We start from the raw sequence: 18,110 nt of genomic DNA on the forward strand, positions 1-18,110 counted from the left end.
ATAGAAAAGTCTGGAAGGTGGAGGCCAAGGGAGCGGCGGTGGAAGACTACAACTCCCATCAAGCTCTGGGGCGGGACGCCTGCGTACTGCGCGTCCGTTGCCCATGCGGCCCTAGGGCAGGGAGCGCCGCGCCGCTCCGCTGCGGGGGAGGCCATGGCGGAACCTTCCCAGGCCTCGACCCCGGCCCCGGCCGCGCAGCCCCGGCCCCTGCAGTCCCCACCCCCCGCCCCGACCCCGACTCCTACTCCCAGCCCGGCTTCGGCGCCGACTCCGGCTCCCACTCCGGCACCAGCCCCCGCTCCAGCTGCAGCCCCATCCGGGAGCGCTGGGGCGGGGGGGCCCGGGGTAGGAAGTGGGGGTACCGGGAGCGGGGGGGACCCGGCTCGACCTGGCCTGAGCCAGCAGCAGCGCGCCAGCCAGAGGAAGGCGCAAGTCCGGGGACTGCCGCGCGCCAAGAAGCTGGAGAAGCTAGGGGTCTTCTCGGCTTGTAAGGTGGGGGCGGAGCCTGGGCCAGGGGGCGGGGTTTGGGCCATCCTAGGGCTCGGGTGGCGATGGAAGCGAAGCTCTGGCTGGGGACAGGCGCCTCGCCCCTGGGATACACGCAGGCTTGTTGACGGACCCTTCTGCCTCCAGGCCAATGAAACCTGCAAGTGCAATGGCTGGAAAAACCCCAAGCCCCCCACCGCACCCCGCATGGACCTGCAGCATCCAGCTGCCAACCTGAGTGAGCTGTGCCGCAGCTGTGAGCACCCCTTGGGTAAGGCAGGTCGTGCCCTGGGAGTCGGGGCGGCGGGGGGGGGTCGAAGCCGGTGCTAGCTCCTGCTTGGACAGAATGACTTAAGTGCCACAGAGCTTCATCTTTTAAAAACCAAAGGTGCCTTCTAAGGAGATACTGGGTTGGGGTGAGGGGGAGAAAGGAAATCTGCCCATACAGAAATACAAGGAGTCCCCCAGGGGCAGACCCAGGAATAGTCAGGCTCGTTTCCGGTCAGAGAGGGACCGGGGTGTGTCTTGGCTGGTGACGAAGAGGGGCAGGACGTTCTGTTGACTTCTTCTGCCCATTTTCCCCAACTCTCCCACCCGTTCCTGCAGCGGACCACGTGTCCCACCTGGAGAACGTGTCGGAGGAGGAGATTAACCGGCTGCTGGGGATGGTGGTGGACGTGGAGAACCTGTTCATGTCTGTCCACAAGGAGGAAGACACCGACACGAAGCAGGTCTACTTCTACCTCTTCAAGGTGAGCTTTCCCCACGTGCACCTGAGGGAGCAGAGGGGTGGAGGCTGGTGGGTCTGCCGCTCTGGATCTCTGCTGGCCTCTGCCCCTCCCTCTTCCTCTTCCTCCAGCTCCTTCGGAAGTGCATCCTGCAGATGACCCGGCCTGTGGTGGAGGGCTCTCTGGGCAGCCCCCCGTTTGAGAAGCCTAATATTGAGCAGGTGGGATGAAGAAGGGGGCCAAGAGAATGGGGGGCACCTTGGAGGAGAGAGGAGACTGTGTTCTCCATCCTCCTCAAGCGGGGACCAGGGGAGAGGTCCCAAGGAGGAGGAGGTGCTGTGCTAACCTCAGTGTGTGCACGAGGGTTGCGAGGGGGCATAGTTTCTCTTCACAGAAAGCCTCGGGATGAGAGGAGAGCCTTGCCCCTGCCCTCAGGAAGCCCCTAGTTTTGGGTAAGAAGCCCACGCTGGCTGCTCACACCTCCTCCCCGGTTTTACCCCCCGGCCGCCCCCACCCAGGGTGTGCTGAACTTCGTGCAGTACAAGTTCAGTCACCTGGCCCCCCGGGAGCGGCAGACCATGTTCGAGCTCTCGAAGATGTTCTTGCTCTGCCTCAACTACTGGAAGCTGGAGACCCCTGCCCAGTTTCGGCAGAGGTCTCAGGCCGAGGACGTGGCTACCTACAAGGTCAATTACACCAGGTAGGCCCGGCCAGCCGCCGCCCGGGGAGACGCGGGCAGGCCCGGCGGGCTCCGCTCTCACCGCCTCCCCGCTCCGCAGGTGGCTCTGCTACTGCCACGTGCCCCAGAGCTGCGACAGCCTCCCCCGCTACGAGACCACGCACGTCTTCGGGCGGAGCCTGCTCCGCTCCATCTTCACCGTCACCCGGCGGCAGCTGCTGGAGAAGTTCCGGGTGGAGAAGGACAAGCTGGTGCCCGAGAAGAGGACCCTCATCCTCACCCACTTCCCCAAGTAAGGCTCCTGCTGGCCCGTCAGGGTTTGGCCCCAAGTTCACGTCCTCCCTGTTGTGCCCCCCCCCCTTTTTTTTTTTCCAGGAAGGCTTCCTGGATTGGTCCCTCCGCTCCCTCCATAAGCCCTCTGGGATCTGGGCATCTCCCTGGACCACGTGCCCACAGCCCAGATGCAACTTGATAGCATTTGCCTTGTGTACTAGTCAGGGGATGGCAGATACATGGCCCGAGTGCTAACACTACCCCTGCCTGCACCCCTGGTGCCTACAGCTGGTGTATGTCTTTTTTTTTTTTTTTTAATATATATTTTATTGATTTTTTTTTTTTACAGAGAGGAAGGGAGAGGGATAGAGAGTTAGAAACATCGATAAGAGAGATACATCGATCAGCTGCCTCCTACACACCTCCCACTGGGGATGTGCCCACAACCCAGGTACATGCCCTTGACTGGAATCGAACCTCGGACCTTTCAGTCCGCAGGCCGATACTCTGTCCACTGAGCCAAACCGGTTTCGGCTGGTGTATGTCTTATACCAGTTACTTCTTGCGGGCCCCGGACACAGCCTCAGAGTCCTTCCCGCCACAGCACTCCAGAGCTTATACTTGAGGGGAAACCAGTTTCCACTCCTACTTCTTTCTGAAGGTTTTCCTCCGTTCTGCCACCCCTTCCTCTCACGGTAAACCTGCTCATAGCTGTCCAGTTCTGGAAGGCTTTCCTGAGTAACTCAGAACCTCCAGTGTCCCTTCTGCCAGCAGGGGGAGTAAGGGGGCAGGAGGGGGTGGATTCTGACCCCCATTTTGATACCGAGGCCCAGGGTGATGTGGGGCCCTGCCTGGTCACCGCACAGAGTGGCATCCGTTCAGATCCTGCCTCCCTCTGCTGTCCACAATGGCAACTGGGCCTCTGTCTCCCGGGTTTGTCCTGTCCTCCCACCTTCAGTTTGGGTCTCCAGGAGGCCGGGGGCTGCACCTCCACCTGGCAGAGGCAGAGGCCGTCTCTGTCCTCAGGCTCCCAGTTCCTGAGAAGAGGGCCGGTCTCTGACCCACCTCAGCCCTGGTGTCTGGCCGGGCTGCTCCCTCGGTCAGACAGAATTGTGGGACAGACTGTGCCCCCACAGGTTCCTGTCCATGCTGGAGGAGGAGATCTACGGGGCGAACTCTCCGATCTGGGAGTCAGGCTTCACCATGCCGCCCTCGGAGGGGGCCCAGCTGGTGCCTCGGCCAGGTATGTGCCACAGCCGGTTTTACAAGACCTCCGCTCCGCTCGGCCTTCCTGGCTGAGCTCGGGCGCCCCCCGCCCTCCCCTCTCCCCCTTGGAAGAGGCGCTTCAAACAGCAGCCGTGGAGAAATGCAGGAGGGCTCAGCTGGGGGTTGGAGGGTCCAGATCCCTTTTTGGGACCCAACATCTTTGAACCACTACTTCCCCCTCCCCTCCCCCCCCCCCCCCAATCCTTCTGTCTCAGCTACAGTGAGTGCAGCCGTTGTGCCCAGCGCCCCCATCTTCAGCCCCACCATGGGTGGGGGCAGCAATAGCTCCTTGAGTCTGGATTCTGGAGGCGCTGAGCCCATGCCAGGTGCGTACTTGACCCTTGACGCCCACGCAGCCCTCCCCGTCTCTCTGCCCATCCCCGGGAGACCGTGCCGACCTCCCCAGCAGGTGAGAAGCGGAAGCTCCCGGAGAACCTGACCCTGGAGGACGCCAAGCGGCTCCGTGTGATGGGCGACATCCCCATGGAGCTGGTCAACGAGGTCATGCTCACCATCACCGACCCCGCCGCCATGCTGGGGCCCGAGGTGGGCGGCCGGCCGGCAGGGGCAGGGAGCGGCCCCGTGGCCCGGAGACCCTCGCTCACCCCCCCTTTCCTGGCGCCCAGACGAGCCTGCTGTCGGCCAACGCGGCCCGGGACGAGACGGCCCGCCTGGAGGAGCGCCGCGGCATCATCGAGTTCCACGTCATCGGCAACTCGCTGACCCCCAAGGCCAACCGGCGGGTGCTGCTCTGGCTCGTGGGGCTGCAGAACGTCTTCTCCCACCAGCTGCCGCGCATGCCCAAGGAGTACATCGCCCGCCTCGTCTTCGACCCGTGCGTCCCCGGGAGGGCCCAGCCCCAGCACCACGCCCGGGCGCCTGTCCTCGGCCCCCACGCCCCTCCCTCGGCCTCTTCCTCCACCTCTGGTTCCTCCTCCTCGGTCCCCTCCTCCTCCTCCATGGCTGTGGGGACCCGAGGAGCATTTGGGGGGCAGGTAGGGACCATGACCTGTCCCCTCTCCCCTCAGGAAGCACAAGACTCTGGCCTTGATCAAGGACGGGCGCGTCATCGGCGGGATCTGCTTCCGCATGTTTCCCACCCAGGGCTTCACGGAGATTGTCTTCTGTGCTGTCACCTCAAATGAGCAGGTCAAGGTGGGTGCATGCTCCCAGCCCCTGCCCCTGCCCCATCCCACCACCTGCTTCTGGTTCAGACCGGATCAGAGGAGAGGATGCCCGGGTGATGCAGCAGCCCCCAGCGCTTCTTTTAGTGGCCAGACAGTTCCTCAGTTCACCACAAGGTGGCACTTGTTCCCTGATAACAGTGGAGTAAGAAAACACCCTGTCGCCCTAGCTCGCTCCCTGGGTGGGTAGAGTGGAGGGTCTCGGATTAGATTCCTGGTCAAGGGCACATTAGACTCCTGGGTTGCGGGCTCGTTCCTGCCCCTATTCTGCGTGTGTGTGAGAGAGGCAACCAATCAATGTGTCTCTCACATCCATGTTTCTCTCCCCTGTCTCTCTCCCCCGCCCCCTCTTCCTTCCACTCTAAAAAAAAAATCAATGGGGAAAAAATCCGCACTGAGGATAAAAAGGAAAGAAAGAAAACACCTGTTGGCAAATAGGTCTTGAGAATTAGTCACACTTTTTTTAATCCTCCATCCGAGGATTTGTTTTTGTTCATTTGAGACAGAGGATCAAACCCGCAACCTAGATATGTGCCCTGACTGGGAATCAAACCCTCCACCTTTCGGTGTATGGGACGATGTTCCACCAACCGAGCCACCTGACCAGGGCGGAATCAGTAACACTTTTAAATGTCCCCGAGATGATGTCATCACAGGAATGTTTGCACACTGTGGGAGTTACCTGTGTGGTAGCCCTGTGCTGGGTGAGAGTCCTGGCTTCCAGCCTCTCACGGTCACAGCAGCCCCACCAGCAGGGCCCCCGGTTCTCCGTCACGGACCCCAGCTCCGCGAGGTGCCCCCTCGGTCCTGGCACGCGTGGGAGTCCGTGTCTCTTCAGGGCTCACGTGCGGCAGCAGGCAGGGCCCCTGGTATTCCCCGTCTCGATTCGGAGGCCGGGGGCCAGGAACTAGCAGCCTGTGGACAGCAGCTTCCTGGTTGGGTTTGGCTCCTGGCCCTGCCCAGCCTGGCAGCCGGACCTTGGACAGATTTTCTCGTGGAGCTGAGTTTCAGTTTTCCTTCTGTAAGTTGGCCGCGGTGCCTGCCTCATGACTTAACTTGAGACGTGGTCACCTGACTCAGAGCAAGTGCCTGGAAACCTAGTGTCCTTCAGTTTCCTCGTTATAACCTCTCTTCCTCTCCTGGTTGCCTGTCCTGCTGCCTGCCCTGGGCCCCCTGGTATCCCCTCCTCCTGTCCAATCTGCTCCCTCCTCCCTGGCCCTTCCGAGTTCTGTCCGCACCAGGCCTGCCCCTGCCCCTGGTGAGCCCTGCTCCCGCCCCGCAGGGCTATGGCACCCACCTGATGAACCACCTGAAGGAGTATCACATCAAACACAACATCCTCTACTTCCTCACGTACGCCGACGAGTATGCCATCGGCTACTTCAAAAAGCAGGTGACCCTCGCCTCCCCCCGCCCCGCCCCGCCCTACCCTCGCCGGCCGCCTGGGGCAGGCGTCCTTCTGTCTCCCTGGTGTGGGTGTGCTGGGAGCACTTCAGGCCCCGTTCCATCAGGTACCCGCAGGGGCCTCCTTCCTGCCTTCTTCCTCCTGCCGCCGCCGCTGTGAATGGGACTGGGAGGGCAGCGGGGTGGCCGGCAGCATTGGGGGCTCCTGGGGGTTTGCTGGAAGGGCGCTGACCTGGAGTCCTTCCAGGGACAGATTGAGCTTTCCGAGTGCAGAGCACTGTGCCGGGCACTGCCGGAGGGGATTCGGGAACCGGAGAGAGGGGACATGGCGTGCAGCTGCCCTGGGTGCTCCTGGGGGAGGGGCTGTTAAAATCGGAAAAGTGTTGCGATGGGTGGGGTCGTGTCGCCCACTCCCTAGGGCTTCTCCAAGGACATCAAGGTGCCCAAGAGCCGCTACGTGGGTTACATCAAGGACTACGAGGGGGCGACACTGATGGAGTGCGAGCTGAACCCCCGCATCCCCTACACGGAGCTCTCCCACATCATCAAGAAGCAGAAGGAGGTGGGGTGCTTTCTGTGGAATGTGCACGTGGGGGTGGGTGAGCACGTGTGTGGGATGAGCATGTGTACCCCATGTCCACGCATGTGCATGCATGAGGTAGGGCCAGGATCTTGGTCCTTGCTGTGCCTCTTGGGAAAGTCAGGAGGAGAGGCACCTCGGACTGGCCTGGGAGGGAAGTGGCCGGCGCTGGGGCTGGCCCCTCACACCCCTCCTTCCTCAGATCATCAAGAAGCTGATTGAGCGCAAGCAGGCCCAGATCCGCAAGGTCTACCCCGGGCTCAGCTGCTTCAAGGAAGGTGTGAGGCAGATTCCCGTGGAGAGTGTCCCTGGCATTCGTAAGCGGGGCTCTGGGGCGGGAGGGCGCGCCGCGGGCCTGCGGGCGGCGTTCTGAGGGATGTCTCCCCGCGCCCCGCTTTGCAGGAGAGACGGGCTGGAAGCCGCTGGGGAAGGAGAAGGGGTGAGTGTTGTGCGGAGGGACAGGGCGTTGGGGGCGGCAGGGGGACCAGGAGCCTCAGACTTGACCTCTATCGCCCCAGGAAGGAGCTGAAGGACCCTGACCAGCTCTACACCACCCTCAAAAACCTGCTGGCCCAGATCAAGGTGCGGAGGCCAGGCTCGCCCCGGGGGGGGGCCCTGTGCCGGGGGCTGTGGCTCCATGACCCGTGTGGGCGGGCGACAGTCCCGAGCTGGGCATGGGCCTCGGGTCCTGGTCCCAACTCAGCTCCCCTCTCTAGTCACACCCCAGTGCCTGGCCCTTCATGGAGCCCGTGAAGAAGTCGGAGGCCCCTGACTACTACGAGGTCATCCGCTTCCCCATCGGTGAGGACGCTCCCTCCTCCCCTTCCGCCGCCAACCCTGCCCCTGCCTTCCCCGGCCACGCGCCCCCGTGACCCGCCCTCTGTCCCGCCGCCCAGACCTGAAGACCATGACGGAGCGGCTGCGCAGCCGCTACTACGTGACCCGGAAGCTCTTCGTGGCGGACCTGCAGCGGGTCATCGCCAACTGCCGCGAGTACAACCCCCCGGACAGCGAGTACTGCCGCTGCGCCAGCGCCCTGGAGAAGTTCTTCTACTTCAAGCTCAAGGAGGGGGGGCTCATCGACAAGTAGGCCGGCCTGGACCTCAGCCTCGGCCGTGACTGTCGCCACCTCAGGCTCCGATCCGATCGCTGGGGAGGCCCCGGCGCCCAGGCCCCTCTCAGCCTGAGACACTCCGGCCCTGACCCTGCAGTCCCCTCGGGCACCCCCGAGCCTGCAGCCCTGGGAGGGGTCTCCTGGGTGCGGGCTCGGAGCCTCTGCAGTGGCCGGTGGCCAGAGCGTATACCCTGCCCAGCTCTGGTGGCTCTCAGCCCCGGTCCCCACAGAGCGGGGGTGTCTCACTGCAGTCCTGGGCCTGGCCCAGCCACGGTCTCCTCAAGGAGACCATTTTAGCTTGAACGAGGGCTCCAGGGATTGGAAATGCCACCCGGATTGGAGAGGCCAGGCCTTGCCCTGCACTGTTGTGTTCTGTCTGTCCCCAGGGGAGGGGGACATGGGGACCATCTGTTTCCTGGCATTAATCCCTCAGAGGGATCAATAAAGCTCTTTTGTTTTTATCTGTGTGTGATTGTCTCTTCAGTAGCATCCCAGGCCTTAGCAGGCTGACCTGTTCCTGCCGGCACCTCCTGCAAGGGAGCCCGTTGAGCCCAGGCTGTGCTGAGGACCCTCCCGGGCCCGCCTGGCCGCAGCCCCCTCTCCCTGCTCCTGGCTGGTCCTGGCCCAGGTGCCTGGACGGCGGGTCCAAGCCTCCCCGGCTGCCTTTGCCTGGGTGACATGGGTACAGCTGACTCCACAGGAGTGGGAGGGGCGGGGGGGTGGCCGGCAGGACCCGTGTTGTGAATGGTGCTTTCCTGTCAGCAGCATTTCTTCCTCAGCCTGAGGCCCGTGAGGAAGAGAAGGCAAAGCTGAGTTCCAGGCAGCTGGGCTGGCTCCGCCCCTCAGTTTCAGTTTCCTTTTCTGTCGGCAGAGCTCAGCAGCAGGCATCCGGGTTCAGAGCAGGGCTGCCCTTGGCAGTGCAGGTGTAAGGTGAGGCTGGGCAGAGCTCTGTCTTACTCCTGCCTCCTCTCGGCCAGATCAGGCTCCTGGGAGGTTCCCTGGCCCACCTCCTCCAAGCAGGATGGAGTCTTGGGTTAAGGGAGGTCTCTGCACCAGACTGGGTTGGCTGGGAGCCGACAGGGGGCAGATCTGATGGGGCTGAGCTGAGTAGGGGGACCAGGAGGGCCAGGGGTCTGAGTCCCCTGCCATTCCCAGAATGGAGCTGCGATCCTACCAATGGGAGGTGGTCATGCCTGCCCTGGAGGGCAAGAATATCATCATATGGCTGCCCACGGGCGCTGGGAAGACCCGGGCGGCCGCCTATGTGGCCAAAAGGCACCTTGAGACCGTGGATAGAGCCAAGGTCATTGTACTGGTCAACAGGGTAAGTGGCCTGCCCCTGCACCCCCCCCTCCGTGGGCTCTCAGCTCCTCGGTGCCTCTCAAGACCCTTCAGAACTCCAGAGCCTCTGTGGCCATCTCTCAGCTCACCTTTTCACTCATCCCAGCCGGGGCCTCCGCCCATCCCCTCCACCCAGACCCCGCTTCCTCTCCCCATCTCACCCGCACCAGGTACACCTGGTGGCCCAGCATTATGAGGAGTTCAAGCGAATGCTGGATGGACGCTGGGCCATTGCAACCCTGAGTGGGGACATGGGGCTGCGCCCCGGCTTTGGACACGTGGCCCGGAGCAATGACCTGCTCATCTGCACAGCTGAGCTGCTGCAGCTGGCCCTGAGCAGCCCCGAGGAGGACGAGCACGTGGAGCTCAATGGTGAGAGCTGGGCGCGCCCGAGGCACCCCTGGCTGCCACCCCCAGGGCCCCTCTTCTGGCAAAGATGGGGGATTTCGTGGGAGTGAGGGCTTCCCTGTTCACCAAACCCCAGCATGCACCCTAGTAGAAAAAGGCCTGGCTCCGGTGCAGGGTCTTGGGCAAGTTCCTTTCTCCAGCTTGAGCCTCAGGCTATTAGTCTGTAAAATGGAGGGAGATCATTCCTGACTGCCCGTTTTCTGGGGTCTGGCTGCAAATTGTGAAGGGAGGAAGGAATTCCCGGATGAATTCTGGGAAGTACATGAAACAAAGCTTATGGGACGAAGGGCTTTGCGAGCAGAGGTTCTTTCCCATGTGCCCCCAGCCTTCTCTCTCCTCGTGGTGGATGAGTGCCACCACACGCACAAGGACACCGTCTACAACGTCATCCTGAGCCGGTATCTGCAGCACAAACTCCAGGGGACGAGGCCCCTGCCCCAGGTGCTGGGCCTCACGGCCTCCCCAGGCACTGGCAGGGCCACCAAGCTCCAGGGAGCCATTGACCACATCCTGCAGGTCAGCTTGGCCCCTGTGACCTCCCCTCACCTGACTCACCAGGGACCTCCCTGGCTTGCCCTACCCCCCGCCCACCTGTCCCAGGCCGGCTCACCCAGGGAGGGTCCGGATCCCTTCCTCACCCAACTCCCAGCCTCCAAAGGCTTCTTAGTGCACCTGGAATAAACACTCCACTCTGGCTTAGAGGTTCCCTGTGACCCAGCCCCTGCTTAAGTCTCCAACCTCATCCCCGCTCCTTCTCCCCCCCCACCACCACCACCCATGTTCTCCCCCTCCTGCTCGACTGGCCTTCTCTCTGAGCTTGAGCATGTCGGGCTTGTTCCCATCACATCACTTGCCATTCCTTCTGCCCGAATACCCTTCCCCTGTACTTACCTGTCTGCCTCCTTCTTGTCACTCAGGGAACAACGTAAATGTCACGCCTTCAAAGCCTTCCCCAATCACCCCCGCTGCACTCGCCACATCGTTCCATTTAACTCTCTTCGGAGCCTGTTAACACTGTCCGCAATCCTCTCATTCTGTTGTCCTTTACTGGTTTACCATTTTTTTTACAGTAAAATCTGTCTCCCCAACCGCCATCTGAGGTGCTCTGTACCTGGAACAGCGCTGGGCAAGCAATAAATATTTATCGAATAAACGAATCCCCGCCCCAATGGCCCTGCCTCAGCTGGGACCCATCCTGCCCCAAAGCTCTGCCCATTGTCCTCACAGAACACCCCCGCCCGCCCCCCATTCCAGTGAACCCCTCTCTGTTGCCCAGCTTTGTGCCAACCTGGACACGTGGCGGATCATGTCACCCCAGACCCACCTCCCCGAGCTGCAAGAGCACAACCGCCTGCCCTGCAAACAGTACGACCTCTGCCACAGGCGCAGCCAGGTGTGTGGAGGGAGGAGGGGGGTGGGGCGGGGCGGGCGGGAGTGCAATTAGGCCACTCGGGACTGAGCCTTGACTCTGCTCTCAGGAGAGCTGTGACGTCACTTCTCACTTCGCTTGCTTATGTTCCTGAGCCTCCATTTCTTCTTTCTGTGAAACGGGGCCCATCCTCCTGTTGGACATCTGTCAAAACCCTAGGCATGCACGCAGCGGAGCGCTTTGCAAACCACACAGCTGGGGCGCTTTGTGCTGAGGGTGTCCCAAGCTCTCCCCTGCGGTGTGGACACGGCCTGGTGTCTGCTGTGACAGGCTGGACATAGACTACCATCCCTGTGCTCAGGCCACCTATGGGGTGGAGACAGAGCAGGAGTCAGGGGCGGGAACCTGACCCCGCCTCCAGCCAGGCCTCTGTCACACCATGGCGGCACAGGAACTCCTTCACGCCCTCCCTCTGCTCGTAGGACCCGTTTGGGGACATGGTGAAGAAGCTCATGCAACAAGTACAGGACCGCCTGGAGATGCCTGAGCTGAGCCGGGACTTCGGGACGCAGACGTATGAGCAGCAGGTGGTGGAGCTGAGCAAGACCGGTGAGGAGGCCCGGGAAGGCCACGCCCTCAGAGGGCGGGGCCAGTCTCTGGGGCGGGGCCTCGGCGGGAGTGGAGCCTGGGGGCGGGGCCTTGGCAGAGTGGAGCCTGGGGGCGGGGCCCGGTCTCTGGGGGCGGGGCCTCGGCGGGAGGGGAGCCTGGGGGCGGGGCCCGGTCTCTGGAGGCGGGGCCTCGGCGGGAGTGGAGCCTGGGGGCGGGGCCCGGTCTCTGGGGGCGGGGCCTCGGCGGGAGTGGAGCCTGGGGGCGGGGCCCTGTCTCTGGGGGCGGGGCCTCGGCGGAGTGGAGCCTGGGGGCGGGGCCCTGTCTCTGGGGGCGGGGCCTCGGCGGAGTGGAGCCTGGGGGCGGGCCGCTCAGATCCGGGTCCCCTGTGGGTGCAGCCGCGGAGGCCGGGCTCCAGGAGCGGCGCGCCTATGCGCTCCACCTGCGGCGCTACAACGACACGCTGCTCATCCACGACACCGTACGTGCCGTGGACGCGCTGGCCACGCTGCGCCAGTTCTACGACTGGGAGCGAGCCACCAAGACGCAGGTCCTGCGGGCGGAGCGCTGGCTGCTGGCTCTGTTCGACGGTGAGGCTCCCGGGGACCAGGGGGTGGGAACTGGGCTAGCGGTCAGTGGCCAGCGGGGCCGGGCTCGGCTCCAGCAAGCTGGGAAGGTGCCGACAAGAGTTCTGGGGCCCTGGGTTTCCAACCAAAAGTCAAGGCTATGGATAGGACAAAGAGGGATGTGCTCATTTGTGAAGGTTTCCGTAGATGTAAAAACTAGTTTACGTTATTGACTTCTTTGTTTGTTTTAGTATTTTTATTTTTAAAATACATTTTATTGATTTTTTACAGTTAGGAAGGGATAGAGAGTTAGAAACATCCATGAGAGAGAAACATTAATCAGCTGCCTCCTGCACACCTACTGGGGATGTGCCCGCAACCAAGGTACATGCCCTTGACCGGAATCAAACCTGGGACCCTTCATTCCGCAGACCGACGCTCTATCCACTGAGCCAAACCAGTTAGGGCGACAAATATTTTTTGAAAATAATTTCATGGGATTTTTCCCTGAAAGTTGAACGTGTATGGGGAAATGAGATGGTCAGAGGGTGAATTTAAGACTAGAGGCCTCAGCACAGGCTGAGGGGCAAGGGTCTTTCTGAACAGACCTGAGGTTGAGTCAGTCCTGGGTTACATGAAATGGTCAAGGGTCATCCTGGCAGCAGGGTTGAAGAGGGTGCTGCATAAGGTGTGTGAGCGCCTAGACTGTACTCCGGGTAGAAGGCTGGCTGGCCTTGAGGCTGGACAGGCGCAGGGTGTCCTTACCTGTGTTCTTGGTGCAGCCCAGATGCAATCAGGCAGGAGCAGGTAACGCCAGGCCCCCTCTGGATTCCTGCAATCTCACACCTGTGAGCCACGCACCCTCATATGCCCCCCACCTCCTGGCCTGAGCCCCGTGCCTCTGACTTTTGGGCTTTTCTGGCAGACCACAAGAATGAGCTGGCCCGCCTGGCAACTAGTGGCCCGGAGAACCCCAAACTGGAGATGCTGGAGCAGATCCTGCAGAATCAGTTTGGGGGTCCCGGCAGCCCCCGCGGCATCATCTTCACCCGCACCCGCCAGAGCGCGCACTCCCTCCTGCTCTGGCTCCGGCAGCAGCCGGGTCTGCGGACGGTGGACATCAGGGCTGAGCTGCTGATCGGGGCCGGGAGCAGCAGCCAGAGCGCCCATATGACCCAGGTGTGGGCTTGGGGGAGGGGAACTGAGGCTGGGGGGCTCCCGAGGGGAGGAGAGAAGGGGAGTCTGCAGCACAGATTGATGGGGGCAGGGGGTGGGGCTGAGGAGGGAGATGGACACTGAGCTCCCCGGGGCTGAAGGTTTTCCCATTCTGCGGGTCTCTGGCAGGCAGAGAGGCAGAAACAAGGGGGTCTGCAGGGGTGGAGGTGAGTGATGTCTCAGGACAGAGGATAGGGGTCCGGGTCCCTTGGAGAAGAATAGGTCCTGGGAGCTCCTATGTGCAGGGGCAGGGACCCGAGGAGTCCCCAGGGGAGAGAGGGGTTAGATGCTCACCTGGAAAAATGGGCAAGATCCTGAGGGGGGACTTGGAGGTAGAGATGGAGACTCAGGGTTCCCCAGAAAAGGGGCCAAGATTTTGAATAAAAGGGTTAACCCAGGAGAGGCTGGGCTTTCAAGAGGGTAGGCCTGAAGCCACCTCATATACCATCCTCTTTCTCCCCCCGCCTTCCCCGCCTCCAGAAGGAACAGCAAGAAGTGATCCGTAAGTTCCGGGATGGGACCCTGAACCTCCTGGTGGCCACGAGCGTGGCGGAAGAGGGCCTGGACATCCCCCAGTGCAACGTGATTGTGCGCTATGGGCTCCTGACCAACGAGATCTCCATGGTCCAGGTGCCCAGACCACCCCCTCAGTGTCCTCCAAGCATCCTGCGTGGGGACCCAGCCCCGCTCAGGCCCCTCTCCTCCCTCCCTCTCTCCCCAGGCAAGGGGCCGTGCCCGGGCCGATCAGAGCGTGTACTCCTTCGTGGCCACCCAGGGCAGCCGGGAGCTGCGGCGGGAGCAGACCAACGAGGTCCTCGAGGCTCTGATGGAGCGGGCGGTGGCTGCGGTGCAGCAGATGGACCGGGCCGAGTACCAGGCCAAGGTCCGCGGGCGGCCTGTGCACCCTGCGGGGAGGGGGGCTGTGGGCGTTTTGCGGTCTCTGAGGCACACCCATTCACACCCCTGTGCCCGCTTCCTCTGGGGGCTGCGTGGGCCCACCTGGTGAAGGTCTGGATCCGGGAAGGGCAGAGGCCGAGGATGGGATTGCCAGGAAGGCAATGGCTCTTTCTCCAAAATGCCTCGGGAACAGGCCTGGTCCAGGGCTTTCACTTTACCTCCCCCACCCAGTGCTTTGGGCATCTGTGAGAGCCGCCTCCAGCCCCCCCGGAGCCAGGCAGAGGGGGAGCAAACAAGACACCCACAAAATAAGCCCGAACCAGGACCTGCAGCGTCCCCGGAGGGGGGTCACCATTGTCCAGCCTCGCAGGGCACAGTCCCTGTTTGCGCCTGTTGTCCCGGCAGAATTACCCATGGTGCCTCCTGTTAGATCCAAAGAAGCAGCTTTACAGGAACACCTCCGAAGGGGGTGAGGACTCTGAGAGAGCTTGTGTGGCCCCCCAACCCAGTAGTATTTTCCCCTCCGAGCTGCTTCCGAAAGCTCCCGGGAGGCTGAGGAGAGTCCCCGTGGGTACCAGCCATCGCTCTGAGGTCCTTAGAGGATTTCTCAGATCAGGTCTCCTGGGCCCCAGCCATGCCCGGTGTCACACCCCCCCCGCCCCCCAGATCCGGGACCTGCAGCGGGAAGCCCTGGTCAGGCGGGCGGCCCAGGCGGCCCAGAAGCAGACCCGGCAGCAGCAGTTCCCGGCTGAGCAAGTGCAGCTCCTCTGCGTCAACTGCATGGTGGCCGTGGGCCACGGGAGCGACCTGCGGAAGGTGGAGGGCACGCACCACGTCAACGTGAACCCCAACTTCTCGTGAGGCCGGTGGGAGGGGCTGCCTGGATGAGAGGAAGCGTGGGGTGCAGTGAGAGTTCGGGGCGGGGGGAGGTGTTGAAGAGCATTTGAACAAGTACCACGTTTGCAGGTTTTGTCACCGCCCCGTTTCACAGGTGAGAAAACAGAGGCCGCGAGAGCCTCAGCGACATGCCCAAGCTCCCGCAGCCACTCTGTGGTTGAGCAGGGGCTGGCATTCAGGATGCCAAACGCTGGGGGGCCGCACAGTGGCCCCTGGTCCTACGTACTCTGAAGACATCACGAGGGGCGGGGGTCCCTGAGCCAACCCCTCACCCCCGCCCCCTAGAGGGTAGCCTTCCGCATCCTCCATTTGTTCATTGGTTAAGGAAGTATTCATTAGGCACCTACTGTGTGCCAGGCCACTGTGCCCATGGCCTTCTCACTCAGGTGGTGCTGAGGCCTGGACTTGGGCAGAGGGAGTGGGATGGAGGCAGCTCGTTGAGGTCTCTGTGCTTCTTGACAGGCCGGGAGGCCCAGGGCCCTGCAGAGGCTCAGCAGGAAGGATGGCGAGCCGTCTGGGCTGGGGGTCCCTGAGGCCTGTGGCCACTCCCGTTTCTCTCTAGGATCTACTACAACGTCTCCGAGAAGCCCGTGGCCATCGACAGAGTCTTCAGGGACTGGGTGCCCGGGGGCGTCGTCAGCTGCAGGAACTGTGGGGAAGTAAGTGCGGGCGCGGCCCTCAGCTCCCGTCTTTAGAAGTCCTGATTCTGAAGGCCCAGCCTCGGCCCCCAGGGTGCCCTCCCTGGGATGGGGAGACAGCCCTGCCCCAGGAGCCCCCAGTCTGAAGAGAGTGGTCCAGCCCCTATCTTAGGGAGCCCCCAGTGTGAGGAGGGAGGCGGCTCTGTCCGAGGTGGGGGACATAAGCCCGCATCCAGAGGCTCTGGCTTGAGGAGAGAAGCCCAGCCAGGGGATCGACGCCCAAACCCTCCCGTCTCTGTCCCACCGCCAGCTCTGGGGTCTGCAGATGATCTACAAGTCCGTGAAGCTGCCGGCACTCAAAGTCCGCACCATGCTGCTGCACACCCCGCGCGGGCGGATCCAGGCCAAGAAGTGGTCCTCCGTGCCCTTCCCGGTGCCTGACTTCGACTACGTGCAGCACTGTGCCCAGGCCCTGTCCGACCTCTCCCTGAACTGAGCATCTTGTCGCTGCAGTACCTAGATCAGGCTATAGGGGGCGCGAGAATCCGCAGCAGCAGCAGCAGCAACAGCATCTTCCCTGAACCAAGTCGGTGCAGGTCTCTCCGTGCCGGGAGTCACCAGCTCAGGGGCTTGCTGACCAGCCACAGAAGAACCCCAGGGGCCCAGACTGACTTCAACTCCTACATTAAGGAAGCAGCTGAAGGGCCACAGCTCACCTCCTGGCTCCCCTGACACTCACACAGACACTTCTACACACTGGATGGCATGGGGGGGGAGGGGGATAAGAACTGAGGCAGAATGGCCACACTATACAGTGGTGCCCCCTTACCCATGCTTTCGTTTTTGTAGTTTGTTACTCCCCATTAACTGCGGTCCAAAAATATTAAATGGAAAATTCCCAAAATAAATGATTTTTATGTTTTAAATTGTGCACCATTCTGAGTAGCGTGATACAATTTCGCACCATCCTGCTTGGTCCCGCCTGGGACATGAGCCATCCCTTTGTCCAGTGTCCCCATGCACGGCCGGTGTATATGCTATCGGCCTGGGGGTCACTTAGCCGTCTGGGTCGCCAGGTTGTCTGTCCAGGTTTCAGAGTGCTTGTGTCTGAATAACCCTGAGAGTGGCCTAACGCCACGTCACCATGCCTACGTCATTACCCTCCCTGGATCTCCTCACACACATCTAGAATCATCTCCGATCACAAGAAGGGGAGTATATACAGTAAGCTATTTTGAGAGAGACTACATTTACATAGCTTATTACAGCATGTGTTACAATCGTTCTGTTATTAGTTGTGAATCTCTTACTGTGCCTAATTTGTAAATTAAACTTTATCACAGGCATGTATGTATGTAGAGGACAAAGCATAGTGTATGTAGGGTTTGGTACTATCTGTGGTTTCAGGCATCCCCTGGGGATCTTGGAACATATCCTCCGTGAATAAGGGGATGACTATACTAGGAATCACTGGTTTCCCTTGGCCCTTTGACGTCCCTTTTTTTTTTTTGAGGCTCCCCATAAATTAAAAAAAAAAAAAAATAGCCGAAACCGGTTTGGTTCAGTGGATAGAGTGTTGGCTTGCAGACTGAAAGGTCCCAGGTTTGATTCCGGTCAAGGGCATGTACATGGGTTGCGGGCACATCCCCAGTTGGGGGTGTGCAGGAGGCAGTTGATTGATATTTCTCTCTCATCATTGTTTCTAACTATTTGTTGCTCTCTCTTCCTCTCTGCGAAAAATCAATAAAATATATTTTTTAAAAATAAAAATAGAAAAATGGTGTCGAAAATATGTAGTATTTTTTAAAATATATTTTTATTAATTTCAGAGAGGAAGGGAGAAGGAGAGGAAGAGGGAGAGGGAGAGGGAGGGAGAGAGAGAATGAGAATCGTTGATTGGTTACCTCCTGCACACCACACTGGGGGATTGAGCCTGCAATCCAGGCATGTGCCCTGACCAGGAATCAAGCCATGACTTCCTGGTTCATAGGTCAATGCTCAGCCACTGAGCCAGGCTGGCTGGGAAAATGTGTAGTATTTTAAAATCACACTGGTTGAGGCAGAATTGACAAACTGCATATGTGTGGTGTTTGACTGACACATGTTAATGTGTGTGTGCTCTTCCACAATCAAGATAATTGAGCACAGCCATGGCCCTGAACTCTCTCCTCGCGCCCATTAAAATCCCTCCCCCTCACTTCCCAGTCACAATCTGCTTGGTGGTATGTTTTGGAGGTTAAAAGTGTTTTGTTTTTTTAAACACCCTTCTTTTTGGTCATCATGTAACCTTATTTGGAGAGAGCATCAGAAGTCTAAATGTGAGAGCCATCGAAAACGTGAGGCCTTCCTGCCCCTCCCCCACATGAAAGCATCTAACCCCAATGCCCCATCTCCCAGAACCCCCAGGTCATATCCCCCGAGCCCCCAGGTCATCTCCCTGGGCTGGCAGAGGCCCAAAG

The 18,110-nt window shown here is 60.9% G+C and overlaps 2 protein-coding genes across 6 annotated transcripts; both read left to right on the forward strand.

The window, feature by feature from the left end:
* The first annotated feature begins 69 nt into the window (after positions 1–69).
* Positions 70–8,175, forward strand: KAT2A (lysine acetyltransferase 2A). Of its 4 annotated transcripts, none has more exons than XM_084862480.1 (18): positions 70–492; positions 634–757; positions 1,093–1,238; positions 1,346–1,435; positions 1,733–1,914; positions 1,994–2,185; positions 3,303–3,409; positions 3,648–3,758; positions 3,839–3,978; positions 4,059–4,267; positions 4,461–4,587; positions 5,899–6,009; positions 6,439–6,582; positions 6,803–6,878; positions 7,003–7,039; positions 7,119–7,182; positions 7,317–7,401; positions 7,497–8,175. In XM_084862480.1, exons 1-18 carry the CDS (start codon positions 154–156, stop codon positions 7,688–7,690), a joined length of 2,478 nt encoding a protein of 825 aa, XP_084718606.1. In that variant the 5' UTR covers positions 70–153; the 3' UTR covers positions 7,691–8,175. The 4 variants fall into 4 exon arrangements, with proteins under 4 accessions (XP_084718606.1, XP_084718607.1, XP_084718605.1 ...); XM_084862481.1 differs by having other exon boundaries at positions 71–492; positions 3,842–3,978; XM_084862479.1 differs by having other exon boundaries at positions 72–492; positions 3,842–3,978; positions 6,803–6,917.
* A 410-nt stretch (positions 8,176–8,585) lies between these two features.
* Positions 8,586–16,577, forward strand: DHX58 (DExH-box helicase 58). 2 transcript variants are annotated; one of them, XM_084862430.1, is made up of 13 exons: positions 8,586–8,644; positions 8,870–9,038; positions 9,226–9,427; positions 9,789–9,979; positions 10,740–10,856; positions 11,315–11,441; positions 11,837–12,028; positions 12,930–13,183; positions 13,700–13,849; positions 13,941–14,102; positions 14,783–14,973; positions 15,576–15,672; positions 15,962–16,577. In XM_084862430.1, exons 2-13 carry the CDS (start codon positions 8,871–8,873, stop codon positions 16,145–16,147), a joined length of 2,037 nt encoding a protein of 678 aa, XP_084718556.1. In that variant the 5' UTR covers positions 8,586–8,644; position 8,870; the 3' UTR covers positions 16,148–16,577. The 2 variants fall into 2 exon arrangements, with proteins under 2 accessions (XP_084718556.1, XP_084718557.1); XM_084862431.1 differs by lacking the exons at positions 8,586–8,644; positions 15,962–16,577 and adding an exon at positions 15,824–15,938 and having other exon boundaries at positions 8,732–9,038.
* The last annotated feature ends 1,533 nt before the right edge of the window (positions 16,578–18,110 follow it).

Source organism: Pipistrellus hanaki (assembly GCF_964339955.1).
Source record: "Pipistrellus hanaki genome assembly, chromosome: 16".
Classification (NCBI taxonomy): Eukaryota; Metazoa; Chordata; class Mammalia; order Chiroptera; family Vespertilionidae; genus Pipistrellus; species Pipistrellus hanaki.